This window comes from Falco cherrug, chromosome 1, assembly GCF_023634085.1.
Source record: "Falco cherrug isolate bFalChe1 chromosome 1, bFalChe1.pri, whole genome shotgun sequence".
NCBI lineage: Eukaryota > Metazoa > Chordata > Aves > Falconiformes > Falconidae > Falco > Falco cherrug.
Window position 1 is genome coordinate 35,205,803 of NC_073697.1, and position 26,663 is coordinate 35,232,465.

A 26,663-nucleotide genomic window follows, 5' to 3' on the forward strand; every position below is an offset into this window, starting at 1 on the left:
AAGACTGGAGGAGGAAACATGATGGGATGGAAATGCTTGTTTCTTAACCTCTAGTATGTTAGAAATAGCAGGATTCTTGAGAAATTTGTGTTTGTATACCTAATATATTTATGTAGGTCTTTTTCCCTAAATCACTGAAAAATAATTTTTTAGAAATACTTTTCCATCTGATTTCTTACTACTATATATTCTCTGTTGCTACCAATTTACTGCTTAGCCTATTTGCAGTCAGTATGGTCTTATGTTTTATGTTAGTAGTGCTTTGAACCAATAATTGCCTATGAAGACAGTCTGAAAGGTTAATAATGTGAACACAGCTGAAGTTTATATATACCGCTTTTCATCTTTCCTGCCTGGATGAATATTAAATTTGCAAAAGAAATACTCCAAGCGACATTTTTCCCATTTCCAATTTTTCTATTAGAAAATATACTTGCTGCTCTTCTGGCACATCCTTTTCACTCATTGGCTTACTTTCAGGAAGCCCAGAAAAAAAATGCATGCCTGAGTGTAGTAATGCTAATGCATATTACACCAGCCAATACAGGGGACTGCATTAAGTGTTTAAAATCAAAGGTTAGTTTTATAAGGAACTACAGTACCTAAAAACTTCGGTATTTCCTTTCTTTATATAGGAAAACATTGGCTTGAGTTCAATAGGTGTTAAGACAAAGTACAGAAGCCAAAGAGCCCCTTTGGTTAGATCTTATGATTCACCACTTATTTTTCAAAAAAATAATAAAAATTGCAGCAGCTCTGGAAACAAAAGTATGGTTGGCAAGTGGCACTGGCATCTGCCTGTTCTTGGAGTGTATATAGGCCACAGATAGATCCAATCACACAGACACGATAAAGACAATTAATGTTTTTCATTAAGAATAATATTTAGCAACTATTCTTGACTAGTTTGTTCAGACAGATTTCTTTGTGTTTAATTGGATGACACAACAGAAGAAGCCAGGAAACAACTGGATGGCTAGTTAAACTCAGTCTGGGGCAGCTGAAGCTAGGTGCTCTTTCAAATTTACTACTCAGATCAATTTGGTTGGATAGCATCAGTGAAATTAAAATGTGCCATGTTGGTCTGAAATTGTTTAAGGAGTGGTAAAACTAATCATTCATTTTCTGGCCCTTAAAAGAGAATAAAATAAAAAAACTGCTTGATTCACAAAACACTAGGTGAAGGAATGTTTGTTTTCTTATCTGCCAACCTAGCATTCCCATGATGTGTGGGAGACCTGGGCTTGATTTGGTTTTGGTTTGGGGTGTTTTTTTTCTGTCAGCTTTCTCACTATTTAAAGAGCCTCCTTGTCACTGGGTTGTAGGATAAAACAAGGTGAGCTGCAGCGTGTCACCTGTTGCCACTTCTTCACTTGTATATTAAGTTGTCATTGGACAACCTAGGCCTTCATCACTTGGGTAACTGCCCTAGTTGCCTTTGTATGCACATGGACGTACTGTCTTGTTTTCTCAGGTTTTCTGTGCCTCCATGCTTCCTTTCTCTCTCACACACACAAAGTAGAACCACTGCTGCCACCTCATCTTCTCCAGTGTTCTGTGAATAAAGCCATTTGTCTTCTTGCAAATGATGAAATAATTTAAGTTTTAAAAACATTGAATTCAGTCTGGAGGAAATATTTTAATTTTTCATCTTGGTGTGTACATTCAAAAATATTTCCTTTGGATTATTTGACTAGAAGTTTTATTGATTGCTTGGTTTGGCCACCAGATAGGAGGAAGTCAACTGCCCAAGCTGGTAGCTTTGCTGAAGAGATTTTTAACAAAATTCACCTCTGCTTGCAGATTTCTGTCATGTCTAAATACAGTTCTAGATCTTAGAACATGGGAAATATCATTAATAAAGCTGAGGATCTTCGGAGTTCAAACATAGCACACTGTACCCCATCTAGTAAAGGAAATCCATGTTAATTGTCATAGTAGTATGGCCCTTTGTAAGCAAGCCATTGGAAGGGCTTCAGAGGGAAACTGAAGTACAAGATCAGTGATGATCAGTAATGACCTCCACCAATTAATTGGAGAAAAGGAACCTGACTTGTGGATTTGAAGTGAAGGACAAACTCTGGAGGGAGCACAGTAGTTCTGCAACCATAAGTCTACTAAAAAATGGAACTGGTTCTTTCTTGTAGCTGCTTACAAGGTACAGAAATCAGATTTAGTAAAGGAAGTTATGTAGTTCTCATGATATATGTGTATGTTCGAGTAACAGGTTTTGAGTTATCTCCACAGCACATGAAGTCCACGAACATTTGTGTTTCATATGAATAGTGTTTACACAGAAACAAATCATCTCCTGCTGACTTACTTTTCTGGAAGGTGGCTCAGCTGAAGCAAATACTAGACCAACAAGCAAATGATTTCAAGGAGTCACTGAAGAAACATAATGTACAGTCCAACAAGGAAAAAGAGAAGCTTTTGCAGGATCTTCAAAGCACCATTAAAGAAAACCAGAATGTTAAACTGCAGCTGGAGGCATCGCATCAAAAAGTCTTAAAAATGTTGGAGAAAAGCAAAAATCAGGAACTAAAGGTCAGTTTATGATATACTAGTGTAAAAACATATTTGTGGGATAAACCATATTAGCTAGAGCTGATTATCAAAACTCAGTTATCTCCAGTTATCTTAATGATGGGTTGCCATTGTTGCACATAATGAATTAATTCTGTGATTCTGAAACCTCATAATCTTCAGGTAGTTGGTTTATTTTTTAATTTCAACATTTGAACTTAGAACACAATGTGAATGAAGTAGTTTCACAAAATAATATAGCCTACCATCTACAGATAGGCTGCAATGAATACAAGCTCCTCTAGCTGTGTTTTTGTTTCAGAAATACAAGGGGATTCTTAAGTGTATTATTAACAAGACTTAGTTGTATTTTTTTCATCCATTTTTAATTTATACATAAACACTTCAAAAGAAGTATAATAGACATGTATAATGATATGTATTGCCTTACATACCTTCAAGAAGTCAGTTCTGTAAGTGGAAAACCAAAGCTTTTAAAGGTTCAAGTAGATTTATTTCAGTGACAAAATGTTAATGCAATACATTGAGGTTCTACAGAATGTTGTTGTTTGAGGGGGAAAAAAAACCACCTTAAAAAATGTACATGTGATTGTGACATGGAGTTCTGATATTCCTATTGATATCGCACACCTTAGAGGAAAACTGCTTATAAAACATAAGTGAACCCACTCTAAGTAGAGTTAAATATCTTGTTTATATATTCAGAATAAAATCCCAGCTATAACAAAACCCAGCTGAAGTTAGTAAACTGATAAAAATGAAACTAACCGTAGGAGTTTGCTTTCAGAGCAACTGCTCTGTCATTTTCAGTGTATCAGCAGCACTTCTAATGAAATGGAAGTTTTAACTAAGAACAATACAAGGAAAGAGAGAAGCCTTTGTCTGACACACTGTGATAAATAATTACATACAGGTCAGATCTGGGGGGCTTTGTATGTTTAATAATAAAATACCATTCTACTGTCAAATAGTGCAAAGATGTCAATGTTATTATTTCATGATGTACAACAAATCTAATAGATGGTATCTTGATAATTTCTCTTGTACCTATCAAGTGTTATTTTTTAACTTCAGCTCATTCTTGTGTTGATGAAATGTCATTCGAAGTGGTGATGCAAATAAAAGTTCTACAATGAAAGACCAGATTCACCCTGACATTACAAGTGAAACAAGAAGGTGATAAAGAGGCTCCAACTACTCTGGTGTTTTTTTTTGGGGGGGTACTCTTGCTTACAGGAGGCAGAAGAACGTTTGAAAAAGGAATTTAATGAGACTTTCAAGATCCAACATCAGTCTCATAAGCTGGAAATACAAACCTTGGAAGAGAAAGCAAAGAAAGAATTACATGATGAACTTGAGCAGATACAGAAGCAGCAAAACCTGTTGCTAGGTATAATTGCTCATAACACACAGCTCCTACTGCTTGATTAGATCCTGAGAAGCACTGACTTTCCTCCCATTCACTGTCTTTCCCATCTTCTGGAAACTGGGGTCTTTGTGAATCTCCTTATCCATACCCTTCAGTTTCAGCAATGCAGACTTAATATTTGTTGTTAACCTAGCTCTCAACAGAATGTTGTTGGGAGAGTACTCTGGTGTACAACATTCAAGTATGCATTATCAGGTATATTAAATTGCAATATTGTAGTTAGTGTATATGACTTCCCTCTTTCTTTCTCTGATGCAAAGAGTTGCTGTATGTAGTTCAAGTCTGTTCTGTTGAGTCCAGTTGCTTCATATGTATTGTTCAGTCAGGTTAGAAAGTTCCCTGAACTGCCAAGAACTAAACAGAACACTGCATTACAAGGACCAGTAATATCTCCAGGTTTGAACTCAGCTTATTAAAACTTATGTATAAAAGGCTTTTTAATTAAAATAATAATAAATTGAAAGTACTTTTAAGTACAAACTGGATTTTCTTCTCGGGTTTTTTTCCAGTAATTCAAATTTGCTAGAAAGATCTGTTGCTCTTTAAAGTTTATATATTCAATAGATAAACTCAGTTCTTCAAGAAAAATTATAAGAACACAATAGAGAGTACTTTTCTCCTTGTACTTGATCCATCCCAAAACTTGTACCCGATATAAACAAAAACTGCAGTATATAATAGGTTTGCTTACGTAAGTGTTGTACTCTTAACACAACCAGAGCTCTCCTCCATCTGTCTTACGGCCCTTCATAAAACACCAATGGACTTAACAGGGAAGCTTAGGGTGCTCCAGTGAAGTTCAAGGTTAGAAGAAGCAACTATAGTGATTTAGTCTACAAAACAACTGCCACAGAATTACCTCTCTGGTTCTGACATTGAATAATTGCTATTGTAGCTCCATATCTTCCTACTATGGCTCAACTGAGTTACTTCTTTAATAGGAGGCCATTATTCTTAATGGCAAAGGAATTGAGGAACAAGGCAAACTGTAATTATTAAAGTTTTAATATATATTGTCTATATCTACTTTCCCCATCCAGCTGGCTTCTGACTGCCTTAATGATTGTCTGTCTGATTGTTACTAGGATCTCTAAGGGTGGAACTCTCTGAGCAACAAACATTGTGCAGTAATCTCAAGAAACAAATAGATGAACTCCAAATGGAGCTGAGGAGTGTGAGGACACTGAAGAAGCAACAGGCAAGATTGCAGTTCCTACTCCATTGCCATGTTGTGTTTTGCGAAAGCAATAGTATGAGATTCTGTCTTCAGAGACTGTAAAATTGTAGTCTCTTACAGAAATGGAATGGGTTTCCTTCCCTTATGTCCCACTTTAAAATGTTTGCATTGTTTATCATCTTTTCCCTATGGGCAGGCTTTTTTTCCATTTAAAGATTAGAATGTACAACATGAGTAAATGAATGTTACAAGAAAATAAATTTTGTAGAGATTATAAAATATGTTCAGGAAGTTTTGATCGCAGATTTTGTCTTCCGCGTAGGATTGCACATATAATTGAAAAATCAGTTCACAAAAATTCAATGCACACAATACCAGTGAGATCTTCATGTTAAATGATAAGAGGCTGTGAATAACTAAATTTGACCTTTTTCTTAGGAAGGAAGTAGCCAGAGCCAGATCAGATCTCTTCATGATGAACTGGAAAAATGTCAGAGTGAAATTTCCAAACTCAAGAAAGAGAATTTACTTTTGAAGGACACAATGGAGCTGCTCAGTGCTGAATTGGAGTTGCAGAAGCAAGAAGCTGCACAGCTTCAGGACAGGGAGAAACCGCACAGAAGGTTTGCTTTAAATTCTCACTTTATAGTGCTGCCTAGAGATTCAGTAAGAATGCCAGCATCAGAGGTGTTCTGAATGTGATGAGTGTCAGAATCTCTCCTTTCTAAAGCACTAATTTTAGAGGTTGGGAGTTTTGTGAAAGCTGTAGTTCATTTCACATTTCTCTCCAACCATAATAAAAGCATTTGAACTAATTGTTCGTTACATGACACAGAGAAATAGGTCCAGTGTAGCCCCACAGGAGTGACTTGAGAAAATCTGTGTAATGTCAGCCTTTGAAAGGCGCAGGAAGGCATAACTCCCAAACTCACCCGAGAGCTATTAAAAAAATACAGAAGTCTGAGAATAAATACAAGTTTTTTATACATACTTTTGGTAGGTGAAACCAACGGGTTGTTAACTCTAAAGGGGATACTTGAGAATTCTGTGTGTACTCTCCAAGACTTTTTTTTTGTTGTAATAGCCAGCTTTGCACTGGGGGAATAAGGGAGTGGTAGAGGACACTGACAGTGCCTCTGGGCTGATGGCAGCCTAGAGCTGTAATGTGCTGTCAGGGCACAGCTGACTGTCGTCTTGGCTGTCTTGTAGCAGGTGGGCCACATCCTTGTAGTGTAGCCACAGGCTTGGAACACATGTTGCATTGCAGAAATAACAGTCTTCCCATGTGCTTACACAAAAAAGTGCAGGACTTAACGTTTTTTACGTGGGAGACAAGGCTGGGGTTCACTGTCCAGTGCTGTTGAATCCTTTGAAATTGCTGGATGATCGTACTTAACACATTGGCTTTGCAAAGAGATTGAGGGATCTGGCGTGTGGGTATCTTTCAATTCATTTCTGCAATGTGTAGATGTAGAATGTATGCCCCTAACTACTCAAGCTGTATATATAAAAGGATTTCTGAGGAGTATACCCTTAAAGGAATCTTATGTCCTATATAGTCTAAATAAAAGCACTCAGGGGATAGTGTCTTTTGGCAGGCTGTCAGAGTGGCCAGAGTAATTGTTGCTATCTACTAGTCAGCAGAGATTAAAGAATGAGAAAGAAACTTGTTTTTTTTCCTTTGCACTCTTTGGAGACTTACTTGAAAGTGACTTTCATTTCAAGGTTTTGAAACAAGATCAATAGAAAAAAATTGCAAACCAGAGTTTCATCAGTGCCGTCCAACTGCCTTGAAGGAATTTAGGGCCTCTGTTCATGAAGAGAATTATTCACATGTCAGTGATGAGGTCTAAAAAGCCTCAAATGATAAAGCTGCTGGGCTGGAGGATAATCTTTACAGGGGATAAATGGTGTAGCTCTACTACAGTAAGCATTTGAGAAGGAAGCATTAATGGAAATTATGTAAGGAGCAATCCTTCAAATAACAGGAGGTAGAACCAAAGAGGTCAAATTGTCCTAGGCACCTGATACAGGCTGCTCTGAAATTAACCCATGGAAGGTCTGGAACATTAACTTGCAGCTCCTGTTTTGCTTTTGCACAACCAATAATTTGTGTAGAGGAATAGTTAAATTGGTGAGTGCATATAAATAACAGCTTTTTTACTGTTACTTTAGCAACAGTGACCTTGTCTTATGCTATATAATTGTTTCTGATTTGAAAGCTGGTAGTGGGTTGTTACTTGCATGTATATGCATTTTATAACCAATTTTTTGAAATTACTATTCCTACTGTTGCCAAGCAAGTGAAAGGAATAATGTGCTTGAAGTAATTTCCATTTCCATTCTCTTGGATTGTGTGAATTCCACCATGAGTGGAATCCCTTTGCAAGGATTAGGGTGACAGCAGACAAAATTCTTTTTATGGGAAGAGAGGACAAGTCCAAAAATGTCTGCTCTAAAGAAGAGTTTATAATTCTACCCCTGGAGATCCATTTCAGGGATTCTGTGCCATTTTTACTCTTATTCTGCTTCTTATTTTCTGCCAAGTGTCAAATCAATGACTCCCATGGTTGTGCTCTAACTTCAAGGGCAGAAGCATTTCATGGGCCTTCTGGCCTTTTCTGAAGGATTTCACAAAAAAAGGGAAAGGGGCTTAGAAATACATTAAGAAGAAGGGGGAAAAAAAGGTCAACTGAATGTTCTGTGAAAATTATAATTGTTTACCTGCTGAGTTTGACATACTTGTTTAAATCAGTAAACAACAGAACAAAGGCTCTTCATTGAGTTAAGGAAAAAGTTTCTCCAAGGTTTAACAAAACAGCAAACAAAAGGCAACAAGCTAACAACAGTTCCTCAATATATGTCTCTTGATTTTGGGGTTGGTATCAGGAAGGAATGTTATGGCTAGGCTTGAAAAAATGTTAGGCACTTTTTAGTTTTCAGTTGATGGGGTTAATCAAATAGCAGGATCTTTCAAAATACATTGTCTGTTGAAGACAAATGTAGTTAAAGCCATTGTTACAATGTTTCTTACCTTCAATTTTTTTTAAAAAAAATATTTTTAGGATTCTGATAGGCACTATTAAATGTTTCTGATGCCATGGCATGATGAAATATGGCATCAAAGCCTCACGTTAAAATCCCAGAGATTTCAAAATAACTGTGGGGTTAAGTAGTTCTGTGGTGCTGCAGATTGTACAGGAGAGGCCCCTCAGAAATAATCCTTGTAATAATATATATCCCTTGAAGTCCTTTTCTCTTATCCCAACTGCATGCATAGGTCCAGAAGAGAGACCTTCTTGCATGTAAGGAGGTCTGAAACCATTCAGATGTTAAGATTTATCTTTATCTAAACTCTAAGATACACTAAATTAAGAGTGTAAGATTGAGGGGAGGGGTCCTCTCAAAAACGTTTACCCTTAACCAAAAAACCCCCACAAAAATGGTGGTTTGTATTCTGTAATACATTTCTCAGTATAGCAGGTGAACTTCATAGTACTCAGTTTCTCATGCAGCAAAATTAATTAACCTGGCTGATGAAATAATTTGTTTTCTCATGGGTCAATCAAATGTTGCCACACCATCTGTAAGACAGTGTAAGTTCTCATTTGAGTCTTTTCCCCTGACTAAGGCATTTAAAGAGCTGAACTCACACTACAAGATTAGATTTAGCATGTGTATCTAAGCCTCTCTTTTCGTGAAAGTTAGAGGAATTGAGTATTTCTGAGGCCTCTGTCAAATATGGTTGGAATTAGCCTGTGGATTCTGAAGTTACTGGGTCACAAAAGAGAACAAATAGGTGAATACAGACATGCATAGATACTGTGACAAACATTTTTTTCTTTAGGAAACTAGACTAGCAGTGTGGTGTGCAAGCTTGTTAGTATTTTACACCAGTAGTTGTATTTTACACTGGACAGGTGTAGTGGGTGGAACCCTGGTGGCGATTTATTTTGGAAATCCACATTATATACTTACGTCTAATCCATGTACAGATGCCAATTTTTTAAAAATGCTGTTATATCAGAAAGGCCTGACTATGTCCCTGTATTTTAGGTTTGGAATTTAGGGCAGAGTACAGCCCAGGTATCTCTTGAACCTGACTGGTCTGAGGAATGTTTTCTGGTCTGGATTTTTTTGGTACAGACTTAAAGAATTAGAAGAAAAATCAAGAAAGCGGGAGTCCAGATCACAAGATACACACCTTATAGGCTGCCTGCAAGATAAATTAAGCGGGAGAGAAGAGATTATCAAGCAGCTGGCAGTAAGATTTCCTTTTATATGTACATATACATTTTGAAATCTGTTGGAAGGCTCTGTTCAGTGTTTCACACATTGCTTCACACTGATTCTTTCTTTCTGTTCTGGAATACTTTGACAGATACATGTTTCCATGCACATAACTTTCTTTCCCCTCAGGAAGGAAGAAAATGTCAGTATTCACTTTTAGCCAGCACTCAAACTTACAGGACTCGATCATTTTCTTTCAACCCTAATACAGGATGCTTGACTCCTTCCGTGAAGGTAAGATGTGCAATGCAATTTAAATCACAAATGGTTTTATTGCTATTTGAATCATTCAGATGGTCAGGACAATAAAGGTCCTATTAATTTTTTATGGTAGTTATTCAGTAGAATTTTTTCTAGTAAGTCAACTACAGTCAGGTGCTGATTATAACATAAATTCTGTGGAAGTATAAGCGCACACAGACACAGGCGTTCAAGCAAATATAAACCACTAGAACCCCAAAGACATCGGTCTTCCACTGGCATAAGCAAAGCCATTGCTTGCAGATTTAGGAGCTGCTTGCAGATTTGGGAGTTGCTATCTGGGACATTGGATGCATCGAGGAAAATTATGAATCGTGTTTGGGCTGCTCAGGATTTGCCCTTTTGTCTTTCCAGCCCCTCTGTATGATAATTGTCTATAAATAGTCAGGGAAAGAAGGGAGGACAAGTTGGTGGCAAGCACCTGAGTTCTGCAAAACTGTTGGCTTTGATGTATCCAAAACATCAAGATCAAATACAGTTGTTTTAATTGGACTACTTAATCCATGGATCTTCACAGCATACCCTGAGAATTTATTTTAAATGCCTATAGAAAAAGAATTTTTCATTTTTTGGGTGCTCCTCACAAGGTATCTGGGAATGAGGTATTGTTGAGGTTTTATGGTATAAAGCGTAAAAAAAAAAAAATACTTGTGTGTAATGAAGTTCTCTGTTACAATAAAAAGCAGCAGAAGAAAACGGTTCAGGTGCCCAATCGTGTTGTCAGTGTTCCGAACTTAGCTTCCTACGCAAAGAGCTTTCTGAGCTGTGACTTGAGATCAAAAGGAAGTGCTCCTCAAATAACAAAATCTACAAGCTTAGACCGGAGTCCTGGCTGCCTCAGGGTGGGCTCTCCATCAGCACAGTCCTCAGACAGCAGTGCTGCCACAAGGTATTTGTCCATTTTGCAGTGACTTGTGAGATAAATGAATTGGTGTTCAGAATCTTGTAGGCAATTCAAACATGTTAGACATTTGGAAGTAAACAATGACATAACGTTCCTGTTGTGCAGTGAGCTCCATGTGTTCAATTCTCTGCAGATAGGTCCCAGACTTTACTGCAGAAGTAGGCTGTGATCACTGCCTAGCAGAGCTTATGCTTGCAACCCTTTCTGGTACAAAAAAAAGGAAGGAGTTGCAAGTATTTCACCAAGAATGTAATTAACAGTGAACATGGCCGTTTAAAACTTTGGGCAACGTGTTTTCCTTCTTAGTTGTGTCCCCTTGCTTTGCACTTGGTAGATGTAGATGGCATACTTTTATTTAGGAGATATCTGAATGCATCTAGGCTAATCATTTGGCAAACGGTTAAGAGACAAAAATTGATCTGCAGATACTTTACTAAAAGCTTCTTAAATTGATGTTTTTTCTCTGGAAACCTTGAATTTTTCTTCAAACTTATGAGTTGTTATTTAAACATTTAGTGGTTTACAAACATCACTGAACTCTTGCTTCAAGGAATAGTTAAAAATGTATGTAGTTAACATTATACAGTTATAATGATAAATACTAAAAAGATGATCCTACCACTGTACTTCAGAACAAAAGCCAGCCTTCTCACCTGTCTCCCAGTGGAGATGTGTTATCCTGTGAACTGTGTGCTAGCGAGTTCTTTCCTTGAAGGCAGGTGGTGCTGACTGCTGCCAAAGACAATAACCCAGGACACAGGCGTGGATCCAGTTTGGCAATTACTACATCTTAAAAGCATTGTGTCATGCCAGATGACTGCCAAAGCAAATCAGATTTGTATCTTAAAGGGAAACATACAGGGAGACTGAGGGTAGGTTGGCTGCTCCTTACTTTTCTAAATTAATAAGTGAAGTTATATTTGCTACTAAAAGCTAACCAAAACCAATATACATGTTAAAAAAGCATCCTGAATGCTGAAAAATCAAGTGTAATAAGATTGCCAGTCAATATTCCCATCAGTCTTTCAGTTCCAGTTTTACCCAGCATTTTTAACAAATAAATTGTATTTCATATTTTTAAGAGTGAATTGCAGCTGCCATTCTCTGATTTTCAAGACTTCATATTCTTGAAGCATCTTTTTTTATTTTTTAGATGTCAAGAATTATGTTCAAACATTTCTACCTAGCTGTTTAGCTCTCCTTCAAGCTTCCCTTTGTGTTACTACTAGTGCTGTTAGCCCAGTTACCAGGCTAGCACACAGCGCACTAGAAATTGTAGCTGGCACCTTTTGGCCTCATCCAGTTCAAGTGAGCACAGATCCATTCATAAGATCATATGTTTTCACAGGACAAAAAAGTATTAAATATTGGTAAGATTGTAAGTGATGCTAATGCTTATTTGTTTGCACAGGACACATGGCAATGAACCACCGCAAACCAAAGATGACCAAAACCAAGACCCTCAGCATCAGGAATGGTTTACTAAATATTTTTCATTTTAAATTATACTATTTCCATGCTTCTCAGAATTACTAGAAAAGCCGTTCCTGTTTTCTTTTAGGGAATGATAATCCAATATATGATTCAGGGGAAAAAAAAATAATATGTAATTTCACAGTAAATAATTAGGAATGACTGCACTCTCCTAATTTAATAAATATGGAGTTATAGGCATGGATTTAAGAAAAATGCAATTTTTTTAACAAACGGTAAAAAATGAAGTAAAAAGCAAAATTCTGGATACTGTTATGTGAAGACACTTTTAAATCTAGAGACTGTACCACTCCACAATTATGTTACATATGCAATTTTATCTCCGATATGTCCTGTCAGTCTGGCTTCAGCTGAAAAAAGATCTTACTTCTGTAGGTGATTTCTGTAAGTTTGCTTCATCAGCTGCTTAGAATAATTTCTGCATACAATAATGTAATTTTTTAAGTTTTTAATAGGTTTTTGCTAAACTTCTTTTAAGCTGTACAGCATGCAGAATACCTACAAGAATAGCATGTTTATAGCAGGCTCGTTTAGAAAGACTTTCTGGTTTGCTTAATAAACTGTTCTGTATAGTCAGTGCTGCAATGTAATATTCCTGTTGCACTTCAATACATATTTCAACCTGATAAATTAGGATAATATGTAAGTATGAACATTAAAACTTGCTTGTAAATCATCCATTTCTGTTTTGCAAAATAGTGCTAAGTTACGGTGAAGTGTGGAGTCAAGACTGATGCACTCGAGTTCCAGGTAACTGTGTACTTGTATGTTTTATCTCAATATTGTTCCTATGCCTATGCAAAGTGGGCATATGACTACGTTTATCAGATCATGCTAGCTAACTCATTACTGGGAGGAAAGACACCCATGAGAAGTTAGCCCTCAGGGAATTGGGCCACCAGCAGTCTATAAAGTTTAAGATAGGATAGTTCATCTTCAGCTGCTGGACAATTTGAATCCCCATTTAATTTCAACCAGCAGAGCCCAGCTATGTAACAAATTCTGCGTGTGTGAAGAGGCACATCTCCAGCCTAACCTCCTCTTAAACAGCAAGAACTGTGCCAACAAATGCAAGAACTTAACTATAAAACACCACTCACAGGTGGTAAAAAGATGACAGAAGGGGCAGACTGCTTCTACAGACCAATACTTTCATCCCAGCCATCTAGTGTATTTTTCCTAGATGAACTGCTTGCTTTGGAAGATTCTGACATCAGATTTGCCAAAAAGATTCTTTTTATACATGTAATCAAGAAGGGGATAAAATGGTATACAGTGAGTAACACGAGTATCCATGAGAGGATCAGAAACGTATAGGGCTAAGTTTTTTGTTAAGAGTTTTTATCCACTCTTGCCCCAAAAACTTTGAACCACGCTAGAACGTTCAGTACACAATTACTAATTCTGATCTCCAGGGTTACAGTATTCTGATTAGTTAACTCCATCCCCTAAAAGATGTCCCTAGAAAGTAGCTTTCCTGGCTATATGGATGAATTAAGCTCATTGCCTAGTAATACAGAGACAGGACTCCTTTGCTATTTCTACCTCCAAAATCTTTTTTTTTTTTTTCTACATTTAAATTACTAAATAGCGTACCCCACTACAAGCTAATTCTCTAGACTGGACAGTGCTGATGACCCAACATGTACACTAAGCGGTCTTTATTTTGGGGGTAGGTATGTTGGACAATCTCTACACTAGCCTGACAGAACACCACTAACATTGGGCCTGCAGTACCTAACCCCCAAGGGTGCATTTTGCAGTTTCATTTCATCCTACAAGAATCAAATTCTTATATCCCAAGACCCCTTCATAAAGTGAGCAAAACCCCAGTAGAGATGGACAATTCCCTTCAAAAAAACATACACTCTTGATCTGACCTAGATACAGACAAATCTAAAAGTGTTTCTACAGTGGTACTTATTGATAATTACTGGATCAGAAAACATTTAAATCTTCCAGCAAAATCAAACAGTAATCTTTGCAAGTATTTTCATCATACCAGCAAAGATATAGTTTGGGGAAAGCTAGGGCCACCCTTTCTGGAAGGAACAGGATGCATTCTGGAAAACACACTTCTACCAGAAAGCATCCTGAATAGCAACTCTGTATATTTTCCACTGAAGAATAAAACCAATCCATGTGTCTGGGGAAAGCAAAAAAAACCCGAAAAAAGGGTAATTTATTTTGCTTAACTATCTTAACTATTTATATTTGTAGTACAAATTACATTATACAAAAAGCATACAAAGTAAAAAGAACATCACTGCTTTGCATTGTTGAAAATACTCAGCTATGTAAAACCAAAGATCATGTTTGCTTCATTGGAGCAGGAATATTAGCAGATGCTTGTTCTAGGTAAGCTAATGGACCCTGAGGCATTTCTGCAGGCTTTTTGTGCTGTACACTGATATCTTCCAGGACCTGTTGCCATTGTCGCAATTTACTCAAATGCTTCTGAATTAATGCTTCTTTTCTCTGCAATTCATTTCTTAATTCTGAAACATCCTACGGATCAAAAAATCTGTATTAGTAAACAGACAATATTCATAAGAACAACCATCTCACATGAAGAGCATATAATTTTTTTTAGCTTGAGTTTTCAAACTGATCTTATAAGGATTCTAATACTGGAAAATTATCTAATGAAACAGAGGAAAAGCACTGCGAGTACACCAGTTCCATTCCCCTATGTCACATATTTCAGAAATCGTTACTTCCAGTAAAATTTGACTAACTAGTTTGTTTCTTCCAATGAAACTACCGTCTGTGTTCCAATACTCCACAGAGCAGCAGGCAACCAGCTTCTCCAGGTTCATGGTGAGAGCTATGTTAACAGTCAAGTTCTACCAACTTAAGATCAGCATCATGTTGAGAAACCCAAAATTAGCATGAATAAGGTGATCAGCTGCACTGGTACAGCTTATCTGATCTAGAACAACCGAGGTAAATTAATTTAAACGTACCTCTTTAATTACTTGCTCTGGTTTCTGGACTGACAGCTGCAGTCTTTTTTGTAGAAAAAAGCACTCTGTTTGTCTTGCAACATCCAGAAACTTCTGGATGCACTGATCAACACCTAAACATAAAATAACAAAACAGAAAAAATAGATTCCAAAGAACAAGCTGTCAGGCTGATACTGGTCTGAAAGAAAATCTTCAGATTTACTAAAATGATGTCTTTGTAAAACAAGGATGTGCAATAAAATGTTGCTTGGCAAACTTTCAGAACTTCTTTTAAAGATGCAAGACAACAACTCTTTTCCCCAAGTTTTATTACATTTTTTACTATGAAAAAGAGTGGTAAAATAAATTTGTGGAACTTGGTTGAACAGAGAAAACATTTCACTGCACACCCAAGCAACAAACTCAGTGTAAGATTCTAAAATATGGGCATATTTAGGAGAATATTCTGTGTTCGCCTATTATGCACTACTGTTTTGATAACAAAAACTGTCCCATTCCAGTATATGAATATGACCCAATATCCAGATAGCTGTTTTCAAAATAGCACTTAAGAATCAACTTCAAAAAATTTTCAGAGAAAAGTACACTTCTGAACAGTAGTCAATGGCTATTTTTTAACTTCCCGTTCAGTGTGAGTTACACCTCCCACAGAGGTGCCTGTCATACAAGTCTTAAAACTTCGCTACTAAACCATCTAGGCTTTCCATTCCCACCATTTATTATTGGTTCATATAGCTTCCTAATGTATCACATTAGCTTCCTACTTTTTGAACCATTTATTTCACTGCACGTTAACGTAATCCCACACAACCCCAGGAGCCTGCTGGCACTCAGGCCTTTCCACAAGACCCTGATCATTCCTGGGTGGCTTCCCTTCCATGGGAGCCTCCCACTGCTGTGAACAGTGTTCCACCTGGGAATCACGGAATGATAAAATCATTTAAGTTGGAAAAGACCCTTAGGATAGTCTAGTCCAACCATACACCCAACACTGCTAAACCTACCACTAAACCATGTCTGTTAAGTGTCACATCTACATGGCTTTCGAGTATCTCCCAGGATGGTGACTCAAGCACTTCCCTGGGCAGCCTGTTCCAGTGCTTGACTGCCCTTTCAGTGAAGAAATTTTTCCTAATATCCAATCTAAACCTCCCCTGGCGTGACTTGAGGCCACTTCCCCTTGTTCTACCACTCGTTACTTGGGAAAAGAGACCAAACCCTACCTTTCAGGAAGCTGCAGAGAGCAATGAAGTCTCCCCTGTGCCTTCTCCTCTCCAGGCTAAACCCCCATTCCCTCACCCGCTCCTCATCAGACTTGTGCTCCAGACCCTTCACCAGCTTCGCTGCCCTCCTCTGGACACGCTCCAGCACCTCCATGTCTTTCTTCTAGTGAGCGACCCAAAACTGAGCACAGTATTCCAGGTGCAAGCGACACCAAGTTATGCCAGAGTCATTATTCAAAGACCCTGAAGTAGTTTCTAAACCTCTTTTGGCCTCAAATGACAAGGCACATACACCCCTGGCAAAGCCCAAATGCATCTGCAACACAAGTTCTACGGGAAGCAGAGCCCCCGATCTGCCACCCCAGCCGAGCCCCGCAGCACTCGAGGCCTGCAGAAAAAATGCGTGGCGCATGCAGGGCTCCGGGGAAAGCCGAGCCGCAGCACTGCCGAGCGGTCGGGCGAGCCCGGCACCCCCCGGGGCCTCACCGGTGCGGATCTCCTCCTGGTCCGTGCCGTTCACGTAGTCCTGGCTCACCAGCGAGGCGAAGCAGGCCTGCGAGAGAGGGCAGCGCGGCGGTCAGAGGGCCGCGGGGGCCGGCGCCGTGAGGGCAGCGCCCACCCGCGGCCTCCCCCGCCCCGGCCCGCGCACCTCGAACGACGCCTCCAGCTCGTCCACGAGCGTGTTGTTGGGGTTGCGCGGCCCTGTCGGAGGCGGGATGAGGCCAGGCGGGCCAGGCCCGCCGGGAGGCCCCGGCGGCGGCGGCGGCCCCGGAGGCTGGTTAGTGAACATGCCGCTCAGCGCGCCCGCCATGGCGTGCCCTGCCGGCCGAGCCGCGGCCGCGCCTGCGCCGGGAACCGAGGGCGGGAACCGAGGGCGGGAACCGAGGGCGGGAACCGAGGGCGGGAACCGAGGGCGGGAACCGAGGGCGGGAACCGAGGGCGGGAACCGAGGGCGGGAACCGAGGGCGGGAACCGAGGGCGGGAACCGAGGGCGGGCCCGCCCCAGCCGCCTCAGCGTCAGCCGCCCGCCCCGCCCGCCGCCGGCCGGTCCCTCAGCCTGCCGGGCAGCGCCTCCGCCCGAAGCGGCAAGGAGGCGCGGCGGGGCGAGCAGAGCCACCCTCTCCCGCCCGGGCCTCGCCGGCTTCCAGCCCTCCAGCCTGGGAAAGCACCGGCTCCGCAGCGTCGGTTACACAGCCGCCTTTAACACACCCACCCGCGGGCCTGGGTCCCCACCCTCTCCAGAAAACATCACCCCATGGCGTGTTAAATCTGTTTGACGTTCGAACTGATTCAGGGCCACATGTCCCTGCCTGGAGCCTGACAGCCGCACACCAGGAAAGGGGGGAAAGAGCAGGGTGACAAATGATGGGAGATAGTGGCAGGTTCCCCCTCAAAAACCCACCAAACGCCGAATTCCCTTCATTAGTTTTTGTAAAACAGTTACAGATACACTCTTGCTGGCCCTTGTTGAAGACGCACTATGTAACATAGTGCTGAAGCCATGCTAATCGTACTAATTGCAACAGCTGAGAGAGTCTGATGGCACATCATTTCTACCCTGATACCAACAGCCATCTTACTTTTTCTAAGGAAAAATTTTAAAATGGTATTTTTATAAACAACATTGCCGAGTTACCTTTCACGTCACCTACAATTCATGCAAACCCAAGGCACAGCTGTGATCTCCATCTACCGTCAATACTCTGTCAATCAACACACACACCCAAGTAAGATTTATTGTCTGCAATAATTATACTTACTTTACATATAAAATAGAAGCTCAGATGTTTTCCATCATCGTGTTTTGGTACTAAGTATCTTAATAGTTGAAACAGAATATTTTTTATTTTAAATTGCATAATATGAGGTGACAAACCTCAAAGGTGAAATATTCTTACCCAAGTAATGATTTATAAAATGCATTTGGTAGTTCATTGCCATAGTGAAAATATGCTTGGGGCATTCATTTACAGATAGTACTTTAAGATTTTTTTTTCTTAAGGCAGAGTGGGTGATTTTAGAGTAAGTGTTTAATTTGGTATTGTGACTTTCTTGACTTAATCGAGCTGCAAACTCTACTAGTGTTCTTGTAGGCTGCCCTGCCATGCCTTTTCGAAGATAGGGCACCTCATCTTTATTCGACATCACACCAGCTATATCTAAATGAGCCCAGTGAGAGGCATTCACAAATTCCTTCAGGAATGCAGCAGCTGTGCATGCTCCTCCAGCTCTGTGGGAAGCAGAAAAATTGTATTGTTTCTAAAGCAACACCAACAGTGCAAACATTAAATAAATGCACTGAAAGAAAGGGGCACATGAAGGATACTGGCACACCTTACCTGCTATACTTTCCAATGTTACTCAGATCTGCAAGAGGACAGTCTGTTACTTGTTTTGCATAATGTTCAAAGAGAGGCATTCTCCAAACTCTGTCTCCTGTCAAAATGCTGACCTGAAAAAGAAACAGTGAAAGTTTTGGCTTTTTTTTTTTAATAAAAAACCTACATTTGTAAGCCCCACTATCATGCATATTTTTGTTCAGCTTTGATCAGTATAAAGGTCTTCAGCCCAGTATAATACTATGTATTGGGAAATACACTGCAAAACAAAGCAGTGAATCCTACTTTTTTAGATACTTAAAGTCAAAAGGCAAAATCTAAAGACTGCGCCTTTTTTTTTTTTTCATTTTTTTCCCCCTGACGATACAAACCCTTCCCTGCAGAGACTTCCTTTAGCCATTCCACTTCAGCCACTCATGAGCCTCTCTGAATTTGTCTCTGTGTTAAGCAAGATCAATTATCTTTTTAACATGAACTAATTACTGTCAGTAGTCCAGAGCTTATGCATATGGAATAAGTTACCAGAACATGCAGATTTGAGATGATGTGCATGCTGTTTGCTGTATATTAAACCTTACTAAAGAGCTATTAATTGTCAAAATTATTTTCAATTAAATACAGTACTAACACCATTCCTAATGCAATAATATAACTTTTAGATTTCCATAAAGTAACACTTTCAGTAACACACAACCTTTCCAGTAATAACTGCTATTACTAAGTTATTACTATGATCTAATAATAATGCAGATGGCCTACCTCATAAAGGTGAGTCCAAAGCCAAGGTGAGTTTGTGAACACTCCAGTCACAGCAGACCCCAATGCAACAGCCATGACACCTACAGACATATACCTTCAAGGCTATACAAAGGCAAAGGTAGACCTGAGCTATTCCTCTGCATCCTGACTCCTCACTTTCCATCTTTAATTCCCATTATCAATAATTTATGAAGTCTGCAAAAAATATGTTAGTACACTTCAATTTTTAGAAGTTTAAACATTGTCAAAACAGGTATATAAACTAGCAGGACAAGAATTCATAAACATTATATTCTGTATTTCGTGAAATGAGATTTTCTGGTTTCAGCTTGATGTTTCTTAGCAATATTTCTAATACAATGCATTCAGCAATAACAGTGTCCTCAAAAAAAAAAAAAAGTGTAAATTATATTTTCCATATGGAAACAATAAAAGTGAGTGGACTTTTTCCAGTTTATAGACCTCTACAATTTTCAAGCTGATACTTCCCCTTTTGTGAATTTCACTTGAAAAGGTTTTTGTATGGCATAATTTACTCAAAGTGAAAATCATCTTTATCAAAGTACTAAATTATGCCTAAACCAGAGGGATTATATACGTGTTTATTTTATGCCACAGAACTGCTTCTCTAATATCAACACTCAATCCTCAGTGAGATTAAAAAAAAAAAAAAGGTAATTTAACAAAGCGATATATCAAAGAGATTTCTACAGGAGCTGTCCTTTTTTACTTGGTGCCCAAGCAACCCAAACACAGAATAATCTGTAGCAGGAGTAAACTCCTCCTCCTGTCATGCCCTTTATATGGGAATACTTTTATACAAGCAAATGATCTTAAAATCAGCTTCCCTTCTGTTTATTGAAACATTTGATCAGTATAAAACATATCAGTGTTTGAACTGGTAAAACAGATGGAACATAATTTAAAGCACTACTAGAGAAAATATAGAAAGCTAATTATTTTGTTTAGCATATTCATTAAGCAACACAGTGGACTCCTGTCGGAACTCCTCTTCCATGTTTCTTCTCATTTCAGCTAGTGACTTCACCCATGACAGCTTGTTACTGCAGTTCATGAGATGCATACACAAGGCTGCTGGTTTTAAATTTAAAATTATAACCTCATTCATATACAACTGTAGAGATGAAACAATTGAAGCACATTTTATTATGCCTGAAAGTATGCAAACTGCACATAAAATAAAGAGATACTTCAGTCAAACAAACTCTTAGGAAGATGATAATGACTCTATTACCTAGTTTCAGGGAGACCTAAGTTAGCTCACATAACGGAAGAACTGGTGCTGGCTAGGTCAGAGCTCAGGCAGTCCAGAAGCCATTCACAAAGAAACTACTTTGGCTCCAGCACGGCCATTGCCATATGGACTTGGTAGGATACTTCCACAACCATGCCAGCATCTCTGCATCACTTAGCCCTGGGAGTTGGGAGGGCTTAGCTCAGAAATGGAAGCACTGGGAAGATCTGCAGAAACATCTGCAGGAAGTCTCTGTAGGTTTTCCTGCCCTTTTAGGTTCCAGCTCAGCTGGGCTGGCCCAACTTCGTTGACACTGCTGTACCGGGCATGCCAATACCCTCCCTTGTCCTATAGACACAGTGCAGCTGTACAAGTTATTAGAGCATAAACTGTGCTACCTGTTGTCCCGCAACATGTAAAATCATCTCAGCCACTATTCAGGTTGGCTTTCGAAACAAAGTGCAACTAATCCACAGCCCAATTAATGACAGCAACAAAGAACTGACTTGCAAAGTGAGCTAGGGGGGAGACTGCTTACCTGTTAACGTTGCAGCATTCACAGTAGCCCTTGCATTAAAATTGTGGGCATAACAGAGAGCATCAGCTAACAGCAGTCTTCCTTCTGCATCTGTGTTATCTACCTTCAGGTGCAAAACCAGTAAAAACAGATTAACTACTCAAAATATCCCTTTCACTGACTAATTTCTTACTTACTATTTTAAATAGCTGTCAGGTTGTAAATGCATTGCCACAGGCCCTAGGAACTTCAAGTAATCAAATTTACTCAAACTACAAAAAAAAAAAGGAAAAAAAGAAAAAAAGAAAGATACTGATATACAGTTACATTTATAAAATAAAATTTGTAACTGAGGTCAAGTCATCTTTCACCACTGCAACCTCCTCTGTATGCTGGGCCTCTGCACTGCTGACTCCTCAGAAGAGCCTGGAGGCTGGAGATGTGCCCCAGTGGAGCTCCAAATCTCCCAATTGGAGATTGTTACCCCAATGGAGTAACCATGCCCAGAGGGCCGGTTACCATTCCCAGCAAAGCCCCGGGAATCTCAGGGGTGGGTACTGAGCAAGCACAGTGATCTGGCAAATGGAAACTGCAAAGAAGGAGAGAGTTGTCTTACCAATGTCTACAAATATATTAAGGGCAAGTGTCAAGAGGATGGGGCCAGGCTCTTTTCAGCAGGCTCAGTGACAGGACAAGGGGCAACGGGCACAAACTGCAATGCAGATGGTGCCATCTGAATGTGAGGAGAAACTTCTTTGAGGGTGACAGAGCACTGGAACTGGCAGCCCAGAGAGGTTGTGGGGTCTCCTCCTCTGGAGACATTCAAAACCTGCCTGGATGGAATTCTGTGCAACCTGCTCTAGGAGAACCTGCTTTAGGGGGGGGATTGGACTAGATGATCCCCAGAAATCCCTTCCAACTCTGCCCATTCTGTGATTCTGTGCCACAAAGAAGCACAGACGCAAGCCTGGAAACGGTTCTTTGTTGTACTGCTTTCTCTTTGGACCTTGAAACTTATTTCCTAAAAAAAAAATATAATTAAAAAAAAATCAATAGCCTCTTTGCTGCTTTCCCCATTCAGGGAAAGCTCAGGATAAATTCTGCAAGATTAATTGCATGATGTGCTCTGAGCTACTAGCACCGTCTTGCTAATTTCTTCCTGGTGGGGGGATGTGTGCCCAGTCTTTTCCCTCAAAGCAGAGGGTGACTGAACTCAGTTTTGGGAGAAGAACCTCAAGGAACTAGAAGGCTCCGCAAGTCAAAGGTGGCAGAACCACAGAAATCCAGACAGACTGAAATATTATGCCATCTACTTCTGCACAAAATCAGTCATCTACAGCACAGTGACTTTCAGTACCATTTATTCTATTATATGAATATGGAACAGTTTGGATTAAATATTAAATATGTATTTTGGATACTGATTTGGAAAGCTCCTTTGAACCAACAGCCCCTATGACTCAGACCTGATCGTACAGAGCAGCTTGGCAGTGTAAAGCCCTTGGTTACGTCAGCGGGAAACTAATACTCTTATGTCTTACTCCAGATAGCGGGGAAGTGTCCTGAAGGGTCTGCTGGAAGCAATTAGTAAGCTACTCATTCTGACTGAGGATCTGTGTTTATAAGCATTGTAACCACCACTTGTGCTAAAACAAAGGCTGTCTAGCATGTTCAGTAAACGCTCATACTTTTCAGCTTTTCCTAGCAATTTATAAAACATGTCTAATCTCTTCAATCTATATTTATATTTGAAAGAATCTTATGATAGGAATTTCTAATTAATAACATGCTTATATATATATATATTTAAACTGCATTTACACTGCTTATCTTTTTAAAGGGTCTTTTCAAACATGTATTCTGACTGCAGCCTTATAACTTGATTGATTAAACCAATTAACTACAAGTATTCAAAATCCAGGTTTCACATACATACCTGTATTGGTTTTCCATTCTTGGCTCTAACTACATCCCCAGGCTCGTTTGCCTTGCTGCTGGGCATATTTTCACAGAGGGATGCCAAACCTGAGAAAGAAAAAGTGCAGTATTAGTTTCTTTCTCAGAGAAGGTGTAGAACCAATACTTAGAGAAAAACCAAACACCTCCCTAAGAAAACAGTACTATTCTCATCTTGAATTTATGCTGAAAATCCAACACAGTCACTGAAAGATACATGGTCCAATTTTTAATCAGGAAAATTCCTCTGCATGTTGTACCGCCACATACTCCCACCTACACCATTTTAGGCTTTTACCATTTACCACTGCGATTTAATTCTACTTTATGCCCAGACAACTGAGATAAGAGGAGCAATAAATATTATCCTTATGTCTTCCATATAAGAATAATTAGTCACATGTAAAGGGATTTCTTTCTTTCTGAAGATAAAAACTTCTCAAATTAACACCCTGAGCCAGTCAAGCTCATGCTCATTGTAAATAAACATTGTTTAATGTCAAGAGGGGTCCAAGGACTTGCCATAGGACTCCAACCATAACAAGAGCAAATAGAGATGAGCCAAAAAACCAAGAGGGTCAGTTTTAAAAACTCTTAACTATGAATGGGATAATAGGATGAAAGGCACTCACCATTCCTAGGAAAAGCCTGCTCCTGGCACAAGGAATAAATGAATTGTGGCCAACGTTTTTTCAGTGGAATTACGCACACAGACTTGCTCCTCAGGTTCTGCCCTTCCCATCCTCTACTTTTAAGGTAAGCTGTGGTGCGGCGGTGTGCTTTGCTGCCCTCTACTGGCTGAAGCGTAGAAGTGACATAGAAGTTCTCAAACTTATCCTAGAAAAGCTCAAACACAAGAAGGAAGTTTGTGGGATGTGGGAGAAGGGACAGGCCGCTAGGGAGGAATGTAGGAACATTATCAGAATATGCAGGGAGGTGACAAAGAAGGCTAAGGTCCATTTGGATTTAAATCTGACAAGGGATGTCAAGGACAAGAATGGCTTCTTCCGACATAGGTAGCAAAAGGATGACTAGGGAAAAAGTGGGCCTGCTGCTGAATAAGGTGGGTGCCCTGGTGATGAAGGATACAGAGAAAGCAGAGTTACTGAACGCCTTCTTTGCTTCAGTCTTCACTGCCCAGGCCACCGCTCGGGTTTCCCAGACCCTGAAGGCAAGAGAGAAAGTGAGGAGAAAGAAAAACTTTCCCTTGGTTGAGGAGCATTACATTATAGATCATTTTAGCCAACTTGACACCCAAAAATCTACAGGCCCCGATGGGATGCACCCCCGGGTGCTGAGGGAGCTGGCAGATGTTACTACGAAGCCACTCTCCATCATCTTTGAAAGGTCATGGAGAACAGGAGAGGTGCCTGAGGACTGGAGGAAAGCCGATGTCACTCCAGTCTGTTACAAGGGTATGAAGGAAGACCCAGGAAAGTACAGACTGGTCAGCCTCACCTCCATCCCTGGACAGGTGATGGAACAGCTCATCCTGGATGCCAGTCTCTAAGTGTGGAAGAAAAGAAGGTTATCAGGAGTAGTCAACATGTATTCACCAAGGGGAAATCATGCCCGACCAACCTAATAGCTTTCTATGATGCAATGACTGATTGGGTAGAGGACGGGGTAGCAGTGGATGTTGTCTACCTTGACTTCAGCAATGCTTTTGACACAGCCTCCCACAACACCCTCACAGGGAAGCTCAGGCAGCGTGGGTTAGATGGGTGGACAGTGAGGTGGATTGAGAACTGGCTGAATGGCAGAGCTCAGAGGGTTGTGGTCAACAGCGCAGAGTCCAGCTGGAGGCCTGTAGCTCGAGCAGTGTTCCCCAGGGTCAGTACTGGGTCCCGTCCTGTTCAACTTATCCATCGGTGACCTGGATGAAGGGACAGAGTGTGCCCTCAGCAAGTTTGCTGATGACACTAAACTAGGAGGAGTGGATGACACACCAGGAGGCTGCGCTGCCATTCAGTGAGACCTGGACAGGCCAGAAAGTGTGGTCTGCTGCCCTGCTTTGCCAAAGTCAGGGTCAGGATACGCAGTGGGAAAATAGATTTCCAGGCCCCCTTAGCTTAATGTGCATGTACCATCTGGGTCTAGAAACTTCTGTCGCAAATTTAGGTAAAAGAAAATAAAATAACACTATACAATTTGTATTACTGATGGTGTAGTTGGGTGCACAGGACGAATTTCTTTAACACCGTCAGGTGAGACTGTAGTTATAAATTGCATCTTAGCTACAACATGTTGAATCAAATGTATAAAACATGGAATGATACATGGTAAAAACATCAGCATGGCAAGACCATGTAACAAATAAAATAGGATTCGCTTAACCCATGGACGACCAGGGAACCAGGAGAACATGTCAATATCCCAGCCTTTCCACATCTGGACAGGAACATGGGCCAGCTTTTGTATTCCTGCAGTAATCTGTTCAATAATTTTGCTGCCATCATCAATTTTTAAGCAGCAATTAGAATAATTTAGTTTACCACAAACACCTCCTTCTTTGGCTAGCAGGTAATTGAGAACCATGCCATGCTGCAATATTGCTGTTCAGCATTTGTGTAGCCTGATCTGTCAATAGGTCAAGGGCATGTGCTGTCTCATTAGTAATGATCTCCAGGACAGCTTGCAACCAAATAATGCAATTTGGATTATAGATAGGTTCTTTAGCACCGCTGAGCCACTCACTGGGGTTCCAGGTGGCAGGTCCATAATGTTTTAGGATACGTTGAGGGGTCCACTTCTCTTGGCCCAGGTTTTATTGCTACCACCTGTTATAGAAGTGTCAATGGACCACCGATATCGATTAAGGTCATCATATATCATAACTCCCAAACTGTCTCCATTTTCCCCTGGTAGCAGGAAATAGAAGAGGCGTATATAACCCACATAACATGTTCCACTCCAATTATTTGGTAAATTTCGATAAGCACTATGACCACAAATCCAATAATGACCTTTTAGGGCCCAAGTTCCATTTATAAATGGTCCATCCCCTTTGTGCCTTCAAATTGGAATTACAAGGATTTTCAAAATAAGTGGTGTTTTTTAAGTCCAAAGGGTGCTTAATTTGATTATTTGCCTTTTTCCCTTTAATCCAAAGATCACATTTCCATGCTTCTACTGGACTACTATAGTTACACTTAATGGTTACTGTTTGGTTAGTTATGCCACTGATGGCACAAGTCAAAGGGTCAGATTCCCTCAATACCTTAGCTCCAGTATAGATTGCTACTAGACCAAAAGTTAATAAATAGTTTTTTTATGTCCAGTTTCATTGACCCATGCCCAACTTAGCCTGCGAGGGATAAGTTTTTCATTGGTGGTGTTGTTATACAAACACCATATCATGTCACCCTAAGCATGAAGAGAGTGGTTATAAGTTGAACAATTAATAGGTCAACAGTCTGGAATAATACAATGATTTCCATATTTAAATGTCCAATTAGACACAGTGACCCACAAAAACTCCATTGCTGCTGTTCCGATTCAAACAGTATTCTCCTTTTTCTGGAACTTGGATTTTCCATGGGTTT

The 26,663-nt window shown here is 40.0% G+C and overlaps 3 protein-coding genes across 9 annotated transcripts in view; 1 reads left to right on the forward strand and 2 right to left on the reverse strand.

Moving 5' to 3' along the window:
• Window positions 1–12,778, forward strand: part of FAM184B (family with sequence similarity 184 member B) — a 52,286-nt gene extending 39,508 nt beyond the window's left edge. For 4 of the 7 annotated variants that reach the window (XM_055705761.1, XM_027799873.2, XM_055705758.1 and 1 more), the window contains 8 exons: window positions 2,335–2,547; window positions 3,784–3,937; window positions 5,062–5,174; window positions 5,592–5,776; window positions 9,300–9,417; window positions 9,573–9,677; window positions 10,388–10,593; window positions 12,020–12,778. In XM_055705761.1, the coding sequence (XP_055561736.1) occupies window positions 2,335–2,547; window positions 3,784–3,937; window positions 5,062–5,174; window positions 5,592–5,776; window positions 9,300–9,417; window positions 9,573–9,677; window positions 10,388–10,593; window positions 12,020–12,110 (1,185 nt within the window). In that variant the 3' untranslated portion in view covers window positions 12,111–12,778. Of the gene's footprint in view, window positions 1–2,334; window positions 2,548–3,783; window positions 3,938–5,061; window positions 5,175–5,591; window positions 5,777–9,299; window positions 9,418–9,572; window positions 9,678–10,387; window positions 10,594–11,323 lie in introns of all 7 variants that reach the window. The other 3 variants (XR_003558503.2, XM_027799875.2, XM_027799874.2) reach the window with 3 other exon arrangements.
• A 1,470-nt stretch (window positions 12,779–14,248) lies between these two features.
• MED28 (mediator complex subunit 28) lies at window positions 14,249–17,135 on the reverse strand. The gene is made up of 4 exons (XM_055705776.1): window positions 16,942–17,135; window positions 16,779–16,845; window positions 15,069–15,181; window positions 14,249–14,610 (listed from the first exon to the last, which is right to left on the reverse strand). Exons 1-4 carry the CDS (start codon window positions 17,101–17,103, stop codon window positions 14,413–14,415), a joined length of 540 nt encoding a protein of 179 aa, XP_055561751.1. The 5' UTR covers window positions 17,104–17,135; the 3' UTR covers window positions 14,249–14,412.
• An 858-nt stretch (window positions 17,136–17,993) lies between these two features.
• Window positions 17,994–25,656, reverse strand: LOC102048472 (uncharacterized). Its single transcript, XM_027799998.2, has 7 exons — window positions 25,456–25,656; window positions 23,751–23,955; window positions 23,099–23,187; window positions 21,184–21,286; window positions 19,391–19,470; window positions 18,632–18,744; window positions 17,994–18,522 (listed from the first exon to the last, which is right to left on the reverse strand). Exons 1-7 carry the CDS (start codon window positions 25,654–25,656, stop codon window positions 18,141–18,143), a joined length of 1,173 nt encoding a protein of 390 aa, XP_027655799.2. The 3' UTR covers window positions 17,994–18,140.
• Between the last annotated feature and the right edge of the window lie 1,007 nt (window positions 25,657–26,663).

Excerpts from the sequence above, each read along its gene's own strand:
- MED28 (XM_055705776.1), bottom strand. The coding sequence starts at position 17,103 with ATGGCGGGCGCGCTGAGCGGCATGTTCACTAACCAGCCTCCGGGGCCG. Across the intron at positions 16,846-16,941 it reads AGCTGGAGGCGTCGTTCGAG|GCCTGCTTCGCCTCGCTGGT; the intron begins GTGCGCGGGCCG and ends CCTCTCTCGCAG. Across the intron at positions 15,182-16,778 it reads CCAGGAGGAGATCCGCACCG|GTGTTGATCAGTGCATCCAG; the intron begins GTGAGGCCCCGG and ends TTTTATGTTTAG.
- LOC102048472 (XM_027799998.2), bottom strand. The coding sequence starts at position 25,656 with ATGGTTCTCAATTACCTGCTAGCCAAAGAAGGAGGTGTTTGTGGTAAA. Across the intron at positions 23,956-25,455 it reads GGTTCCCTGGTCGTCCATGG|GATAAGTTTGAGAACTTCTA; the intron begins GTTAAGCGAATC and ends GAGCTTTTCTAG. Across the intron at positions 21,287-23,098 it reads AGAATGGAAAACCAATACAG|GTAGATAACACAGATGCAGA; the intron begins GTATGTATGTGA and ends TTGCACCTGAAG.